Raw genomic sequence first — 19965 nt, forward strand, 5'->3', positions numbered from 1 at the left:
ACCTTTCCCCCCGTCTCGCATTCTAAATACACACACACACATTCACTGACAGATACACATACACTCGCTAACAGAAACACACACTCGCTAACAGAAACACACACACACTAACAGAAACACACACACACTAACAGACAAACACACTCACTAACAGACACTCACTAACAGACACTCACTAACAGACACTCACTAACAGACACTCACTAACAGACACTCACTAACATACACACACACACTCACAGGCAAACACACACACTAACAGACACACACTAACAGACACACACTAACAGACACACACTAACAGACACACACTAACAGACACACACAGTCAGACACACACACACTAACAGACACAGACACACACACTAACAAACACATACACACTGACACACACACACTAACAGACACACACTCACCCACATTAACACATTTTTTTAAATTTATTTTTAACACATTTTTTTAAATTTATTTTTAACACATTTTTTTTAAACTTATTTTTAACACATTTTTTTTAATTTAACACCAGCCTCCTTACCTTTGTGAATGCTGGGGGGGGGGGGGGGGTCTCTTCCTCCCTGGTGGTCCAGTGGCTGCTGATCTGATCAGCTCCCTCGCGCGCCTCAGAGTGAGGCTGGGAGCCGGAATATGACGTCATATTCCGGCTCCGCCTCCCAGCCTCACTCTGCGGCTGGCGAGGGAGCTGAGCAGACAGCTCAGGGGAAGTGCTCCCTCGCCGGCCGCCCACTAGTGCCGCCCGACCGCCCAGCAGCCCGCCGGCATGTCTGTTAGCCGCAAGGCTAACAAGACATTTGCCTTGGGCATTTGGGGGCGGCTTTTTTTGCCGCCCCCTGGAAAATGCCGCCCAAGGCAAATGCCTTGTTTGCCTCGCGGCTAATACGCCCCTGCCTATATCCTTATGCATTGCAAAGTGGGCTGGGGTTGTAACCAGTGGTAGAACTAGAAAATTCTAGGTGACTTAATCACATGTGATTGAAAATATAAAGCCACCAACTTTTTATTACCTCTGACTTTTTTTTTTTTTTATTTATTGTAATGGACCTCTTTTGTATATTGTGAAATAGGATAGAATAGATGGTCAGAGGGATTATACGGTCAATGTGAACCATTCTCCATGTAAAGATGTGACTATGAAAAGTTTCATGTAAAGTAATCTTTTTTTTATTTTTTCTTATAGATTGAGATGGAAGGGACTAGCATAAAAGGGATCAACAATGATTCAGACCTTTCACTGATTAGCCCACTTCCTGAGTCTATTGTGAATGGTGAAAAATTGGCCACACCTGTGTGTCTGCATGAAGATGGGCAGGGCGCAATTATAGAATCTCCTATGGTTTCGAGCTTTATGCCAAAAGAATCCCGGGAGGAGACCCCTGGAAGGGAGGAGACCAGGCTGGACCCACCTGATGGACAACAGGACCTGGGAACTGAGAGGACCTCAGATAAAACCTTAGGTATTACCTATGTGGAACAGCCTAGAGGCGGTGTACTACAATATGCACCTTTGTTCTGTAGTTCCCATTTTGGCCTATTGTATTTCATAAGTGGTTAGCCTTATATTGAGTTAAAATAAATATGTTGCTGTCTCTTTTTTTTTTTTTTGCCCAAAAATCTAAGACTATTTGTTTAGTAAATTACTTTGTATTTGTTAAATTAGCTCATTATCCCATTCTTCACTTGTAGTAGTAATACTGTAAACTAAATGTATATTCTGCACATGCTTCAGACTGTTTACATTATCAGAGGATGCTACTATAAACACTTAAATGGACTCTATATAGTCACCAGAACAACTACAGCATATCATATTTGTTCTGGTAAGTATAATAATTTTCTTCTGGTTTTATGCAGTAAACACTGTCTTTTCAGAGAAAATGCAGTGTCTACATTACAGCCTAGGGATACATCCACTGGCCACTCCTCACATGGCTACTAGAGGTGCTTCCACTGATATTCAGTGTCTTCTCCCTCTGCATGGAGACACTGATCTTTCCTCATAAAGATGCATTGATTCAACACATCTCTATGAGGAGATGCTAATTGGCCAGGACTGTGTTTGACTCTGCCCTGATCTGCCTCTTTGACAGTCTCCTGTGGGAAAGCATTGTGATTGGCTCATAACAACACTTCTGATGATATCAGCCAAGTAGGCAGATCAGGGGCAGAGCGAACAGCAGGCTTGAACAAAAGGAAGATTTTGCCATATTTAGGGGGTCCTAGATAGTGGTTTTAACACTGTAGGGTCAGGAATACATGTTTGTGTTCCTGACCCTATAGTGTTCCTTTAAGAGGTCTGATGAATATGATATATGCTCCAACCATTGGACCCCATGAAATTGCATAAGGACACAATATAAAAAAAATTATATATATAATTTGATATTATTATAGTGCTTTTGTTTGACACCAACACTGCAGTAACCACTTAATGAATGATAAAACAGTTGACCTAATTCATTAAAAATATAAATATTTTTCAAGATCTATGTTTTAATAATGTATTTGTTAGATTTGATTCACTTTCAGAATGTGTTTCTGTAATAACCGCTACTTTGCTATTGCCCTCACAGGTAAAGAAGTTTTGCTTTTGATGCAAGCTCTGAATACATTGCGTACCCCTGAAGAAAAACTAGCAGCGCTTTGCAAGAAATATGCTGATCTTGTAGGTTTCATTTTGTAAATATTTTGGAGCACAAATAATAGAATGTATTAATTTAGCTTTTTGGTACTTTATAGTCTTTCTGATGGGAAAATAATATAAAACAGTCCCTAGCTCTAACACCTTTACCTGAAAAACAAGCTCCCAATGTATATACATCCATGAGACGTTTTCTCAGGCAGCTGATTCATTCAGTGAAGCATTGAGAGCAGGGGAACAGGGATCAATAAACCAACAGCAGATAATACAATTATCAAGTAGTATAACTTTTTTCTCTCATTACTTCTATTTGTATGTAACCAGAGTAATAGTAGATCACATAAAACTTGCTATAAATTGCTGATGTAAGATAAACCATGAGTTTTACATTAAAAGACCACTCCGGGCCAATGACAACTTCTCAAGAAAGTTGTTGTGGAGTCAAGCGGTCCTGGGCACTGTCTTACCGTTTGGGGTTGCACAGTTTAGAAACTACTGAAACTTGTCTGCAGGGCACCTATCTGCTCTGCCTTTCTGTCTCCCCCGGCCTTAAGTAGTGCTAAGGTTGGGGGAGGAATCAAAGCAGCTAAGCAGATGGAGTGTCATACCTGACTCACTCCTACACTTTTGTCTCTGCTTGGGAATGCTTAACTAATCTGGGCAATGGTACCCCATCCCACCAAGTGTGAGATGAACTCCCTAGACAGAGATCAACTGCAGCCTACACTTGCACTAGTATTTGTGTAATCTAAGACAATATAGTCTGCTACAGAATTTCATTTCTAGAAGCGTTTCTAATGTTCTAGTCATTGGGTTTAATTAACTGGTACATGTCATTTTTTAACAGTTGGAAGAGAGCAGGAGCTTCCAAAAGCAGATGAAGGTTTTGCAGAAGAAGCAAGCTCAAGTGGTGAAAGAAAAAGTTCACTTACAGGGTGAGCACAGCAAAGCTATCCTGGCACGAAGCAAGTTGGAGTCACTTTGTCGTGAACTGCAGAGACACAATAAAACATTAAAGGTTAGTACAAGTTTGGTACCAAAAAAAAAAAAAAAAGTTCTAGCTGGGTACTCACATGAATTAGACCTAAATCATTCCATGGGGCTTTCCAGTACAAAATGTGTGGTTTAATTATAAAGATGTAATCACAGATCACATCTGTGTACATTTTGTACATAACCAACACTGCTAACATGTGATTGAATAAAAGTGAATTACACATGATGTTTGTTCTAAAATGTAAACTATCAAAATAAATGTAATTTGGCTATACTAAAAGTTTGTTAGAAATTTAAACTGTTTAATGTAACACTCTAGCATTGTAAATACATGTATGTATTTACAATGTTATTGTTACTGATGGTATTTGATTATTGGGCCCCCTTCTGAAATAAAAAAAAAAACTTGCATCTATCAGCGTTCCAGTCCCGCTGTTGCTGCTGATCCACCTTGTTCTGAGACCACCTCTGAGGCCAATCCAGTGCTTCTCCATAGAGAAGGTTTGAGGGCCCTGATGTGCATGTGTGGCAATTGTACTGCTGCATTGTGTTTTCCTCCTAGAAAGTCCTTAAAATGCTCTCCTCTAGGAGGTAGATTTAACTGCATTATGGCAACACAGAAAGTGAACACTGTATTTAAATGAAGGCTTTCTAGGAGGAAGTTCCTCTAATGGCTGTGTGATTGACTGCCGTTAGGAACATACTGACTGACTAACGCAAACATTGCTGTTTCTCAGAAAGGACAGCATCTAGGCACTTTCCTGTTCACTGCAGCGGCCCGGAGGAAGGAAGATATGAGGTAGAGATGCTGGGGGATCAACTTCTGGGTTAAACCATTGGAAAGCGGTTTAACTACTGAAGGTAAGATGGCGCCCAGCACTCCTACCTCCACAACAACTTCATTTTACTGAAGTGGGAAAGGGTCAGTTACAAATTAAAGTGTACAGCAATACACCTTGCACCAAAGCAAGTGATAATGATTGCCCAGGCACAGACGTGTTCAGCAAAAACATAACAGGATCAACTTTAACATCGGTACCAAAACTGTATAAAAGGATGGTGACAAAAAAAATAAACAATTTGCCACTGTTTATTCATGCCCAAGAGACGTTTAGTGGTTGACACGGGATAAAAGTTTCCTGCAACAAAAAATAGTAAGACTGTTCCCATTTTTATTAGGATGGAAATCACATTCTATAGCGTGTTGGAAATTTCCAGAATCTAGATATTGTGCCCCAGAAATATATTTAACAGGTAATGTGGTATTAGAAATTAAGCAGGTTGCTTATCTACAGCTATCCTTAAAGGAACTCTCTGGACAGCATAAATACTTCATAGGGTATTTTTCACAAACTGGTTTTAGAAAAATATGTACATTTCTCAAGCCGTTTTATGAATGGGAAGCTACTGATTGGCTTAAACCGTGAGCTGAATCTCTCCACCGGTCAACAGTGCCTGTGTTTGAGACTTCCTCTTTAAAGAATCTGAGCAGCAGAAGAACAGGGAGCAGAACGATTGAGCACTGGTTACTGGGCTTTGGGGTTAAACCGTTTGTGAACGGTTTGACCCCTAAAGGTAAGCCTGCTCCAGGGATTTTTAGTCACAATAACAATTTCACTCCAATGAATTGTTATGGTGCCAATTTTGGGTCTGTCTAAAATGTGGGTAGACAGGAATTTGCAATATCATAAATTTGGGAGTACTGTTTATTATACGTGGTGGGAAAAGTTTCAAGGTATGAGCAAGAGCTCACAAAATATGGACCTATATACCTCAAGGGCAAAGTACACTGGGAACCAAAAGCAACATTTATCTGACTATTTTGGACAATCATAGTTAAAGGGACACTATAGTCACCAGAACAACTTAATGACACGGTTTTGCTGTATAGATCATGCCCCTGCTGTCTCACTGTTTAATTCGTGGTCATTTAGGAGTTAAATCACTTTGTTTAAACAACCCTAGACACCCCTCCTTGCATGTGACTTGCACAGCCTTCCTAAACACTTCCTGTAAAGAGTCAGCTAATGTTTACACTTCCTTTTATTTAAAATTATTTTTAACTTGGAATTTCTCATCTCCTGCTCTGTTAATAGCTTGCTAGACCCAGCAGGAGCCTATTGTATGTAAATAAAGTTCAATTTACAAATCTGGAGATAAAAACATTTAAAGTTGGCTACAGCGGATTGAAAATGAAACAGTTTTGTTTTCATTCAGGTTGTGTCAAGCACGGCCAGGGGAGGTGTGGCTACAGCTGCATAAACAGAAACAAAAGTGATTTAACTCCTAAATGGCAGTGAATTGAGCAGTAAAACTACAGAGGTATGATCTATACACCCAAACTGCTTCATTAAGCTCAAGTTGTTTTGGTGACTATAGTGTCCCTTTAATTTGCATGAAAATATAGCCTCTTTCAAATTGTTCTTTCTTTATTACAGTGGCCTGTTAACAGTATTAGATACGTGCAGTACAGTAGCATTTAAGACAGATGAGCTGCCCCTTTCGATTCCAGTTGTTTTCTGAGCATGATATGAATAAGCAAATTGATCATGTAGTCACTTGTAACCTACTCAACCAGGGCTGATGTCTTTGTGAGGTGATTTGCAGAAAGCAGACATCGTTTTCCAATTTCTTCCAGAAGTTTACTTGTTTAAAGCTTGCATATATTTAATTGGGTCCCCCCTTACATACTGGCAGAATTCATTGAACATCACTGATAAAAAATTGATAGAACGTTTTCTGGCATTTTATGCACACAATTTGCATCCAAAAATCAGGAAGAGAATCTCCATCAAGCACGGGAATATGAAGAAGAACGGAAAGAAGCCACTGCCCATTTTCAGATGACCCTGAATGAAATACAGGCACAGATGGAGCATCATGACGTGTATAATGCAAAACTTCGCCAGGAAAACATAGAGCTGGGAGATAAGTTAAAGAAGCTCATTGAGCAGTATGCTTTGCGTGAAGAGGTAGGTTTGTAAAAAAATATTACTCAATATGAACTTGTACTAGGTGAAAAGTAGCCAAAAATAAGTTGCGTTTTTTTTTTTTGTTTTTTGTTTTTTAAATAAAATGATAACAAATGCTAATTGGATAAGACATTGGTCTTTTTGGCTTTCAAACTGTTTGTCGTACTATCTGTATCTCTCTAAAACCAGTTTATCTTTCTGAATGTATGCTCAATCTGTCTAAGCGCCATTATTGATCTGTATATTGTCACTTGTTTTAATTTTTAATCTTTTTTTTTTTTTTTTTTTTTTTTTTTTTTTTAGTTTTATATAGTACATACAAACACTAAAAAAGCAAGTAGACATTACAAATAGACATTAATTACATGTAATATGGTTTAGTATGTTTCTCAGATATAACACTTGTATACATATATTTAAACATAGTATATCAAGCTATTTGAGTTTAAGTTCATATAAAGTTCTTTTAAGGAATTAATTTTTATTACTCGCTTAATTCGTTCGCTGAAATAAAAAAAAAAAATTCAAATGTAAGGCCAAAGCAGCCAAATTGGAAAAATTGTCTCTTTTTGCCAAGCTTCCAGATTGTCTACTTTGTCATAAAATATACATTTCTCTGTAGGTTAATTTAAAATTCCCACTTTTGTGAATAACCCTGTATATCTACAATGGTGTTTTTTTTTAAGTAGTATGTGTCTGACATGGCATGTACAAAAGCGTTTTTTGGGTTTGTTTTTTTTATATTTTAATTTCTGTTCGTATTCCTTTTCCTGGTGGATGGAGGCAATACATACCACAAGTTCTTAGCTATCCAGCAACCAATAAAAGTTGTCATTCACTAAATTCCAAAATGTAGTGAATGTCCATGCCAATCTTGAGCTAAAACAGTCAAAGTTGTGACTATAACTGTACTTTTCCAGATGATCTATTTTAGAGTATGTTTTAACTTGTGGATTTCCCTTTTTACTACATATTGGAATTTAGTGAATAATTCTAAAACGTGAAGAGTTTGAAGAGATCTTGTTAGGCCCAGCAAAATATAATATCCTTGGTTTGTTTAACTTTAATTAGTGTTAGCTTAACTTTCTCAACTACAACAGTGACACGTTTATTGTACAAAAGTGTAACGGCACCCCGGGCATAATGGGGTTAAAAGCCGTTTAGAAGATCTTCCCCTTCCAGAGATACAGGCACAGCTACTGCAGAACACCAAACTCCCGCTTTGGGCGCTGAACACCGCTGGCCGTTCGGGACTTTAAAATGGCGGCCGCCGCCACGTGTTCGGCAAACAAACAAAGGCCACCCAGTATTCGTCAATTAAGCTGTGGTTAACCGCAGCTTCTGGGAGGTAAATTGCCGACACACTCCAGCTCCCAGGTGGTCCAGTCATTCGTGCATTAGTTCGGTAGATTGAATCTACCGACCGCCGGGCAGAAAGGCACGAACAAGCCTTTTCTGCAGGCGAAAGGAAGACTTTTTAACATGGGGCCATAGTCCAAAGGCAACAGGCGGGCAACCAGGCTCCTCCAATGCAATGGGGCGAGATTGGTCTTGTCACAAAAAGTAATTGAAACAAATAATTATCTTGTATGTGACCTATATTTTTTGCATATTGTTCCCACAAAGGCATTATTTTCTTTTAAAGGTGATTGCTTATCTGTTTTGCAATCCATTGCATTCTGTGGTAAAATTTGCTAATCTAACGTTGTCTGCCTCACTCCACTTCCAGCATCTTTAAGAAATGTGCTGCCATATATATTTTGTTGTAAAATGGAAAAGAGACTGACGTGATAATTTGTGGAGATATTTTAAGTGCTATATTCAAACATACTTTTAACATGTTTCTCCAACTGTTGAGATCCGCCATTCTTTTAGCATATCTTCCTCTAATAGTTTAAGATGCACAAACCTTTGTTTGCTATTTCTTGGAAGGAAAAAAAATATCTTGGTACCATCCTACATTTCTGGAATACTCCCAAACAGTGCTTTCTAAAGAGCTGTTCGTCATGTTTCTCCTTTTTATAAACCTATCGATGACTGTAGTAATTTGTAAAAAATGTGTACAGATGATTCCAGGTGATTAAACACTTATTGAATAAGCCAACTTTCTGCTGACTGTTACGCTTTTAAGATAAACACATATCTATCCTTGCAGCCTTACTTCGTGGTACTCCTAAAACACTTTTTTCGTGCAAGTTGTCTTCCATAAACCTCTTCCTTTCCTCTTTTCTTTTTTTCTTTCGGAACCCCCTTCTTACCCTTCTTCCTCTTTAGTAACTACCATTGATTAGTTATAACACTTTTACATATTTTCCCTTTTATAGCAAATGCTAATATTTAGTCTCTGGGATTTGAATTAATATATAGTTAATTTACTCATATCTTATAAGACTGTTGGATACAAATTTGTTTTAATTTTATTTTTACTGAGGCTTAATAATGCAATGCCTTAATCCATTTCTGTGGTTACTTGTTAAAATGAAGTTGCACAGTAGTTTTCATAGGACCTCATATGCTTATACTTGCATAACCATGATCACTCCCTCTAGCACATCGAGAAAGTCTTCAAGCATAAGGAACTTCAGCAGCAACTGATTGATGCCAAACTGCAGCAGACCACACAGCTTATGAAAGAAGCTGAGGAAAGGCATCAGCGGGAAAGGGAATTCGTAAGTTTCTGTTTTTATCTAACTTACAAAACTGTATTGTGTTTTATTATTGGAAAATACACCATTCAGTTACTGATTTGGAAGTGTTGGTTACCCCCATTAGGTTGAGGTGTGTGAATATTAATCACAACACTTTAAACCTAAGTCCTGTGGTCTGCTGGCCACCTTCTCTTCTGGAGACAAGGAACTTTTGTTTGCTACCCTTGGCTAAGCCCTGCACTGCCTAACTAGCTCAGGGCAGGGGACCTAGGCTGCATAGGAGGAGGCACCTTGAGTGACCCAGCTAAATTGTAAAACCATTTGCTTATGTTTTGACTACTTACACCAACAGATTTTGTACAAGTATAGAAAAGTGGGTGAACTTACGTACAACTCTTTTCACACTGCCATTTAAAATTCAGTAAAGAACAGCTTTTCTGCAGGGTGACTTTAGTAAAAGCAGACTAAGGGGTGTCATGTGGGATAACACCTCACTGGGACTGCTGTTAGACAAATTGTAGTGGGTTTGAAAGTGAACCTAGTGATCTCCGTTTGCGTAGTAGCAGAATCGAGGTTGAAGGTTGTAACCATAAAATAATAAAGGGAGGATAATTTTCCATGGATACATATTTTTGAGTGCATTTGTATGTTGTGGGGAGAGCTTACTGGTGGAGTCTTTTGTGGATAGAAAATCTAAGCGATTGCAAAGAATGAATGTGTTGGAGAGCAGCTCCGTTTTCTTAATAAGTGTTGGCACTGAAGTCTTGTCTTCCCAGTAATATATTTAACTCCCAGCTTGCTGTCACATTTATGCTGTTTTATTTATTTATTTATTTGTGCTGATTAGCTTTGTTTTTCCCTCTGGTAAGCAGGCACTTTAAATGGTTTACATTGTATCCCTTAGTTGTTGAATGAGGCAACAGAAACAAGACAAAAATTTGAAGAGCTAAAACTTCAAGAGAGCCAGTTAAAGCAGCAGGTAAGTGCTTGGCCAATTGTCTTATCAATCAATGTAAATGTATGTGTTAATTATTCCCAAAAGCTGATCTGGAGGCTCCTGGGCTGCTATTATTGTTGTAGCACTGTGCTGAGATGTTCAGTACAGTATTTTAAACATGGTGGCAATCATGTATTCCTTGACTCGACATCTTACGATGGCTGATGCTGTATTATGTGCTTCATTCTTAATCTGTAAAAGTAATCTGCTAGGATTGAAACATGGTGGAGGCAGGTTATGCAGTTCAGATGATGTCAATATAGTTTAATGTCTGAGATTACCATATCCTTTTGTTGTATCACTTTTTTTTTTTTTATGCGCATAATGGATCTTCACTTCTGTGATACAGTAAAGACATTCAGGAATGCATAGGAAGTGCATACAGCTATTTTACGGAACAAAGAAGCACGATCAGTCTGTGATCTTATAATGGGCAGATTGGATGGTCCAATTTGTTCTTATCTGGAGTCACAGTCTTTGTTTCATTATCTGATTTGGCTTTAATGTGAGACTAGGGGAAAATTTCCTTTTGAGTGTATTTTCCAAAATTCTCAGATTACACACTTTGCTTTGAAGAATTTCCCTATGCTTCAGACATTTTAGCTGTTCTCTTTGCCCACTAGCCCATATTTATGGACAAAGATTGTCTTGTCATCTTTTTGTAGAGATTTTTAAATGACACCAGAAAACAGAAGGCACATTACAAAATTGTAAAGGGGGAAATTATAGAAAATTACACAGTTACAGGATGGACCTTGCTTGAAAGAGTGTGTGTATATATAAATGAAACCTAAATAACATAACTACGGCTAAAAAAAAGTGAAGCTCTAATGAAGTAGAATATTTTTTCTAAATCTTGAAGTGTTGCCTGAATTTTTAATTTCACTGCGATTTACTTTTGCGATTTTGTGTTGTTGTTGTTTTTTTTTTTTTATCTTGTTTGTGAATAAATGTCCTGAAGTGTCATTTCATATTAGTCAGAGCATCATCACACACTTAAAATGGAAAATAATGCAAACAAATGTGTAATTCGACAAGAAAAATTCAACACTTTTTAGACCATGTTTAGATTAGATTATACAGATTAGAGACCATAAAATTGTCCAAACACTAGCATTATTAGGAAAAATTAAATTAAAATTAGATTTTTTTTTTAAATTGTGTATGTGTGTATATATATATATATATATATATATATATATATAACCTTAAAATAGTCCCCACCATACTTTGTAATCAAAAAGTTGTCAAGTTGTAATGCATCTATACTCTGTAAAACCCTTTTAAATTACATATGGCAGGAAACAAAATAGTCCCCTTCAACACACAAGTCCTTCATTCCGCATATCTTATTACTGATATGAAAGTTTACACAAAGAATGTCTCAGAGCATTATACATATGTTCCTATAAAATTAAATAATGTTCAGAAGAAGTATGTGTACTCAATTCATGTTCAATTCAATGTTAGTGTGAAATATTAAAGAAAAAGGAGGTAGATGTTGTCTAATTCTGCCTTCCAAATAAAGCAGAGTGATTTTCACTCCCAGTGGTTCATCTATAAAATTAAGTAACAAACAACTCTCACATCTATTTTTACACAGGCTGCAAATGACTCATACAGTCTGTCCACAGCCAAGTCCAGCACACCTTTGGTTTGTTTAAAAGTTGTGATGTCCCTATATTGTCATAATTCTCAGTGACATTTTAACCACTAGAATGGACTTTATTAAGTCAAAGTATAAGATGCTGCACAGTGCTCTTAGGGTGAATAACTAGAACAGGTGATACATATATTGGGATGTGTTGCCTCATCTCACAAGTCTTTCAAGCGCTTTTCCATATATGTTAGACTGAGAGGGTGAACGAAAATGTATACAAAATTGAATGTTATAAAGTGCAAAAATTCAGTGTTACAAAAATAAATTTTGCCATTTTAGTTTTAAAGTGTGTTTAATCAGGATCGAAAGATTGTTTAAAGGGACACTATAGTCACCTAAACAACTACAGCTTAATGTGGTGAGCAAAGTCAGTCGCTGCAGGCTTTTCGCTGTAAACACTGTCTTTTCATAGAAAAGGCAGTGTATACATTACTTCCTAGAGACACCTCAAGTGGCAATCACTCAGACGGGTCAGTTCCTGGGTCCGTGCACTGACGTTCAGCGTCTTCAAGATCTCCATGGAGACGCTGAACTTTCCCCTTATAGATGCATTGATTAAAAAAATCTCTGAGGAAATGCGTGATAGAATTTACCCATAAGAAAGAATTGGGAGACTGAGTATTCTGATGATCTCAGCCAAGGAGGTGGAACGGAGACAAAGCCAGTGCCGGCGGATCCGCGCAACGCTGGAATAAAGGAGTTTTCTACCCTTTTAAGTGGGGTCTAAAGCTAAATAGTGTTTTTAACACTATAGGGTCAGGAATACATGTTTGTATTTCTGACCCTATAGTATTAATACCCTGGTATGGACATGTAACTTAATAATACTTATGCAAAAATATAGTTTCTTGTTTGTACAGCTTTGGGATAGTAGGCAAACACTCTTTCAGACACACAGTGACCCATACACCAACACTGATACGCACAGAGTGACCAATGCAAACAGTGACCCATACTGACACTCACAGTGACCCATTCATAAACACCTATACACAAAACTGTGATACACACAGGGACCCATACTGACACACTGGGACCCATATACACACTATACTCTCATTAAGTTGTACCTCACTAGATGCTGCCTGGACACCTCACTGTGCCAGGGTGCTTGTCCTCCGTGTGTCCTCAATTTCCCCAGCCATTTCTTTCATTTTCCAGGTTGATGGCCCCCAGGATATAGTGTAACTAGGTATCCTAACAGCATTTACCCTGCTAAACTATTATCGCCTTACTGCTGTCGCTCCTTGCTCTTCACCACCACTTCTCCAGGTTAGGTAAATTTAAAATATAAAAATCTCTGGAAGCGGCTTACTGGGAAAGCTCCCCCACAAGTCACAACAGTGAGAGGGCACATGCACCTGTCTTCGGATCTCCTTGCCACTCATGTGGCGGATGCAAAAGTGTCCACTGTTGTGTTGTTTTTGTTCCCTTATATTGAGGAGAAGTACCGTGACCCAAAGGGTAAAGTGCCACCAGGCGGCACTAAATCCGGATGAGATTTGAGCCTGTCCTGCTTTAGGCTCTGCTACATGTGAGTTGACACTTCACAAGATTGCTTCACAATATACTTTAATAACACAGATTTATACTATGTATTTCCCCTTGTTTTCTTTCATGTATACATTGAGACCAACTGGACCACATTACCATTTCTATTTTATGATAAGATCAGATAATCCCTATTTAGGCTAGGTGTCTAATCCATAATACTTACCGCTCCACTCTTGAGGATAATTGCTTTTCGTCTTTTTTCCACTTTTTCTTTGTTTGCATACACGGCATATCCCATGCGCACGCCAATACATTTAACACAGGAGGCCATCTACCCATTTCCTCCGTTTTGGCCTTTCATGTTGGAAAATGGATCAGGTTTTTCTGAGTGTTCTTATATCTGTTTTTCTTAATCTCAGCTTTATGGAGAATGTATTCAAATTGCACAGTGGCACTGGTGTGGGCTTTGTAGCTTCAGGTTGACTTTGTTCAGCTCTTCTCTGGTGTCAACCAAAAATGCCAGGTCCGTGACCCACTTGGTAATCATTAAGTTTGGTCAATCCTTCAGGCCCATCTACACATTCTCAGATACCACCTTTTCACTAGTCCCTATGTTCTTCAGGCTTCACCTCTTTTCAGCCTCTTTAACTTCCGTCTTTTAGCCAGATAATTTTTAAGAACCCACCCACAAGTGTTCACCAGAACCTCAGTCCTTTCTTAGACCTCATCTTATTCACTAGTACTTCATTTACTTTATCAGACCTGCTTAGTCACTAGCACCTCCATTCCTTTAGCAGATTCTTATGTTATTGACCTGGCCGCCCCACCCCCCAATTCCTTATTAGACATTGTCTTTCAATCCGTTTCAAGGGTCTTCACGGCACCGCGTTTAAGGGTAGTGTGTCCACGTTTACTTCTCATTTCTCTTAAAAATGCACTTCATATGCACTTCTCTTGAACACCTTGAGTTCACTTGTCAAAAGTGCAGAATAGCAATGATGTGAGAACAGCTGCATCCTGCTAGACCCTGTCCTTCCTAAACTGTTGCAATGTGATAACATTTATTGCACATCAGTAGTCAGGGATGGTAGGAGTCTAACTTTACTCATATCATAATTTGTTGGGCTCTTGATGGTGGTTTGGTTGCCAGGATTTGAGAAGGCAAAGCTGGCGAAGTTATGGTTTGTCTGGAGGGATATAATTCTTGTGGTGGCATTTGTTCAGAGGTCTCCAAAAAGGGTTTATTGCTACAATCTCTAATTCCTTTTAATTTACTGTGTAATGACGCTCCCACTGATATGATTTGATATGCCCATATTTGTGTATATACACTAGTGATCTTACTGGTACCTGTCTGTGATATATATATATAGTGTATATACTTATACACCTGTCTGTGATATATATATATATATATATATATATATATATATATATATATATATATATATATATATATATATATATATATAGTGTATATATATAGTGTATATATACTTTGATATATAAAAAGTATATATACTTTTTTTATTATTTTATTTTTAACTTTAACAGTTTTTCATTTTGGAATGCCTTTATTGTTTCAGCTTTCTCTGTATATGGAAAAGTTTGAGGAATTCCAAACAACAATGGCAAAAAGTAATGAACTTTTTACAACGTTTAGGCAAGAAATGGAGAAGGTTTGTTTTGTTTTACTTATGATTAAGTAACTCCTAATGTTATATGTTATATATGGGATTAACCTCTGTAATGGTTCCAATACAGCCTATAGCTTGGCAAACTCTTATGACCACCATTTCTGGTTAAATATCTTCTGTATTTTGACAGGCGTCACTCTACAATGGCTAATGTTTCTAAAAAGCTGGTCTACTGGACAGTGTTTTTTTGTATGTCAGTTAACCTTATTTTACAAAAAATATAGACGGAATGGACCCCATACAATCCGCCATGTAACACAATAAAAGGGTCCACACTGCTTCATCCCTCTGAACTCATTTTAGTATCCAATTGATGCCTGCAAAGAAATAGTGAATGGAAAGTAAATTTCATCAGAATTGCTGCACTGTTGGATTCAGAAGTCTTTTTTTTTCAAGGTTTTTGTTTATTCCATCTTTTAATATTTTTGCTATCTTCCTTTAATAAGTTTGTTTTGAACACTGTTTTTGTTAGACATCCAAATGTCATGTTTGTCTTTTTTTAAAGATGACTAAGAAAATAAAGAAACTTGAAAAGGAAACTGTGGTCTGGCGCACAAAGTGGGAAGCCAATAACAAGTCTCTACTACAGATGGCTGAGGAGGTGAGTTTATTTTGATGCGTCTAGTTCTTTATAGAGATGCTTGGAGCAACCTGTTGTCTTATTTTGTAAGTCTACATATAAACTTTACACAGACATCTATACATTATCGTTTCAGAAGAGTTGTCGCACATAACACTGAAATAAACTGTGTCCCCAGCCACTAGTATAGAACTATATAGTTTCACACTACTTTTGTGTATTCTGAGTCTGGGACTAGGGTTTCCTTTGATTTCACTTCAAGTAAAACCATATATGTCAATAGCAAGATATGGGCTTAAAGTAGAGTCCAACAGCCAGCTAAAATAGTCTGCTGAAAACGAAACACATTTGCTACATTCGAACTTAGTTTCTTGCATAGTACTGGAGCCTTTGTTGAGACTGGGTTTCCCCTGTTGATACTAAACCTTTGTAGCTACTGGTCAGCATCTGTCATGCCAGTCAGCATAAAAGTAGTGTTGTAGGCCTCTGCCAGGCAATTGAAAATTTATATGACATAGCTTGAGCCCCCAGGGGAGAAAAAAATATATCTCCATGAGACTGGTTGCCTTGATAAATCTTTGCCATTTTTTGTAAAGTAAACAATTAAATTCCACAAATTCTCCAAGTCAATTGTGCTGTGTGTAGTTTACCCTTGAGGCACTCTTGGGGTGGGTCACATTGGTTGGAAAATTGTGGTCAACAGTCTGTGTATAGTCCTCTTTCCAAAGTTTGGAATTAATTCTGTCCTATGTTACCACATGTCCTACCCATTCACAAATACAAGACTGCACTGACAGCCCTAATATACACCAGCTACCCATTCATAGAATCCAGGGGAAAATGTCACAGGAGAATAAGTCAAATAAACACTAAAAACAGCTGCCCCTGAAGTCACTAATAAAGCACCATATTTTAATACTCCACTAGTTGTTTTTTATAGAACATCCGCTGTATGTTGCCCATACTCTGCATATTCACTATGTATGAGATGTTATTGCTGACTTTCTCTATGCTGGACAATGCAGAGACCAACCAAGGCTATAAAATAAAAAGGCGTGCGTGCAGGAATTACTTAAAGTGACACTCCAGATCCCTATAGCACTTGAGCTTTCTGAAAAGCTTTTTTGTGTGAAGTGTGCCCTATTTTAATCATTGGGCAAAAAGTGCAGATTCCAATTGAAAATGCCACTTTTTTTTTTATATATATATATAATGAACCTGGTAACACCTTCCTAGCTTTCAAGTAGACATTCTGTCCTGTTACTTCCTGGTTTGTTTAGCTTAGTGGAGCTTAAAGGGTAAAAAAAAAAAAAAAAAAAAGGGAAACTCCAGTGCCAGGAAAGCAATCCTTTTTTCTGGCACTGGAGGTTCCCTCTCCCTCCCACCCACCAATCCCCGGTTACTGAAGGGGTGAAAACCCCTTCAGTCACTTACCTGAGGCAGCGGCGATATCGCTGTCTCCTCCTCCGCGCCGCTCCTCCTTCTGATTCCGGTGGGCGAGACTGATCCGAGGAGACCTAATGCGCATGCGTGGCAAAGATTTTCAATGCTTTCCTATGGGGAAATGAGCAACGCTGGAGGTCCTCACACAGCGTGAGGATTGTCCAGCGACGCTCTAGCAAAGAAAATCTTTGCTAGAAATCGGGAAGTTCCATCTAGTAGCTGTCTAGTAGAAAGCCACTAGAGGAGGAGTTAACCCTGCAATGTAATTATTGCAGTTTATAAAAAAATTGCAATAATTACAGTTGCAGGGTTAGGAGTAGTGGGAGTTGGCACCCAGACCACTCCAATGGGCAGAAGTGGTCTGGGTGCCTGGAGTGTCCCTTGGCAATGGACTGTAATATATATATAGAGAGAGAGAGATTTTTAATTTTTTTACAGTCCATTGCCCAAATGCCAAATAAATATACGTGTGTGTGTATATGTATATGTATATGTATATATATATATATATATATATATATATATATATATATATATATATATATACATACATACAATACACAAGTATAATTTGGCCCCCAGCAGCACCCCCATTTATGCATGTTCAGGTGAGTGCAGCCAACCCCGTTTCATATAATCTATCTATCAATCTCCAGGAGATAGTTAACTATATAACTATACACCCTATTAAAAAAAATATATATGTGTATTTGTATGTACTGTTGCGATTGGAATGTAGTGATGCACTTGTGTGTTGTGTTTGCGTTTGATTTCAATGGTGTTTGTAAATAATTTTTGTGTTTTAATACCTGGGTGTGTTTATATGTAATGTCTGCATTTAATTGCATGGGTGTGTGGATGTAATGTTGACCTTTAAATGTGGATGTACATTTGTGTGTTGTATTGGTGTTTGAGTGAAGGTGTGTGTGTGTGTGTTTGTATATAATTTTGGAGTTTTTTGGAGTTTAAATGCAGGGGGTGTTTTGATGTAATATGTTTGTGCTAGGTGTGTTTGCTTGTTGTGTTAGGTGTGTTTGCTTGGATGTATGCACATAAACTCATACACTGCCATATATATACATACATACATACATATAAACACACACAAACACAGAGATACACACACTGACATATACATACAGATGCACACCCAGACACACAGATGTGCACATACCTTGATACACATACATATACACATACACTCATAATGTGACATACGTAAACACATACACACATATATGTGATCACTTTTATATTTGCAGCCACCCTCCTGTCGGCATACCTTTTTTGTCCAGGAGGGTGGCATGCTTGCTGGCTGAGATTGATAGGAGTGAGTGCAGGGGTCTGCAGCTACTCACTCCAGGCTGTCTGCTCCCTGCTGCTCCTGCTGGTGCTACCACCTCCTCCTTCCTACCCGCGCGGCACTCTCTTATGACGCAGGGAGAAAGGGACAAGCTGTGACTTATTACAGGGTTCAGATCACACTACTCCCATCAGGCCCATGTTCAGTAAATATTTTGGGTGAAACCGGGTCAAATTTGCCAACGTTGTTTTTTTTTTTTTTTTGTTTTTTTTTTAAGTGTGTTTTTTATTTATTTATTTATTTTTAGTGCACAGTCTAAGCCTTCTCTGCTGAAACAAGGCCATCTTTACCGGTGGCTTTATGTAAATAACTGTGTGATTTGTCTTAAAATTCCTCTGGATGTACTGTAATCCGTTGCAGCACCTAAAACCTAGTAAATATCTGGAGGACAGCCACCAGCCAGCCAAAATAATCCTACTACATGTTCTTCGTATCATAGGTGACAGGATGTTGTCTATTGTCTTCACTCTTAACATAATTTTTTCTTGTTTAAAGGTCTGAATAGTGCCATTTTTGGACTGCTGCATTGTTTAAGTATATATGACATTACTAAACATTTATTTTTCTTTACCACAGAAAACTGTACGAGACAAAGAATACAAAGCTATGCAGCTTAAATTGGAGCGGCTAGAGAAGCTTTGCAGGGCCCTTCAAACCGAGCGGAATGAGTTAAACAAAAAGGTTGAAATTCTCCGGGATCAAGTTTCTATTCGAGATGACCAGGATCCAGGAGAAGGAGACTCGATAGGGACAAGTACAGTGGAATCTTCTAAAGAGCTGTGTCAGATCACAGACAGAGAAGAATCTGGAATTCAGCCCATAATTGTATCTCAGTCATCAGAGGAAATAGTACAAAAGGAAAAGACTTGCATAATTGGCTCTTGTGACATAGATTCGGTTGACTAAAACAAGGTCCAGATACACAAGCATATATATAAATATACATATATATTTTGTGTATACTTTTGTTGGTGGTAATTTGCTTTGTGGTGACAAATTTCTTACTTTTTTCTACCATATCTGTATTTTCTTAGGACTTCTGGATTACATGTGGTACACAAAGCTTCCTAGCATCTTTGTACGGTCTAGCAGACAGTTTGACAATAGTCCTTATTTTAGGTGTCCATGCTCTGGTACGGGGGGTGCATGTTAAAGACACCCTCGTTAGGAGCAGCATGTCTTGATTAAAAAAAAAAAAACTAAATAAACGGGGGTTGTTGTTTACATCACATGTTATGAAATTTTACTAAAATATAAAGTAGAATCTTTATTTTGACCATAAAGAAACTGAAATAGTATATATTTCGTTTTTACGCCACTTGTATGCATAGTTCAAAAATGATCGTTTTTTTTTTGTTTGTTTGTTTTTAAAGTAAATAGTGAATAGTGAAGATATGCAGAGGCTAATATGCAGAGTTCTATAGACAGTAGATCCATAAAACGTATCATGCTATCTGGA

The 19965-nt window shown here is 38.0% G+C and overlaps 1 protein-coding gene across 2 annotated transcripts in view; it reads left to right on the forward strand.

Moving 5' to 3' along the window:
* TXLNG (taxilin gamma) overlaps nt 1-19427 on the forward strand; it is a 36783-nt gene extending 17356 nt beyond the window's left edge. For both annotated transcript variants that reach the window (XM_063444579.1, XM_063444580.1), the window contains exons 2-10: nt 1196-1472; nt 2589-2680; nt 3504-3674; nt 6430-6624; nt 9174-9293; nt 10177-10251; nt 15010-15102; nt 15626-15721; nt 19083-19427. In XM_063444579.1, the coding sequence (XP_063300649.1) occupies nt 1196-1472; nt 2589-2680; nt 3504-3674; nt 6430-6624; nt 9174-9293; nt 10177-10251; nt 15010-15102; nt 15626-15721; nt 19083-19412 (1449 nt within the window). In that variant the 3' untranslated portion in view covers nt 19413-19427. The remainder of the gene's footprint in view (nt 1-1195; nt 1473-2588; nt 2681-3503; nt 3675-6429; nt 6625-9173; nt 9294-10176; nt 10252-15009; nt 15103-15625; nt 15722-19082) is intronic.
* The last annotated feature ends 538 nt before the right edge of the window (nt 19428-19965 follow it).

This window comes from Pelobates fuscus, chromosome 1 (assembly GCF_036172605.1).
Source record: "Pelobates fuscus isolate aPelFus1 chromosome 1, aPelFus1.pri, whole genome shotgun sequence".
Lineage (NCBI taxonomy): Eukaryota > Metazoa > Chordata > Amphibia > Anura > Pelobatidae > Pelobates > Pelobates fuscus.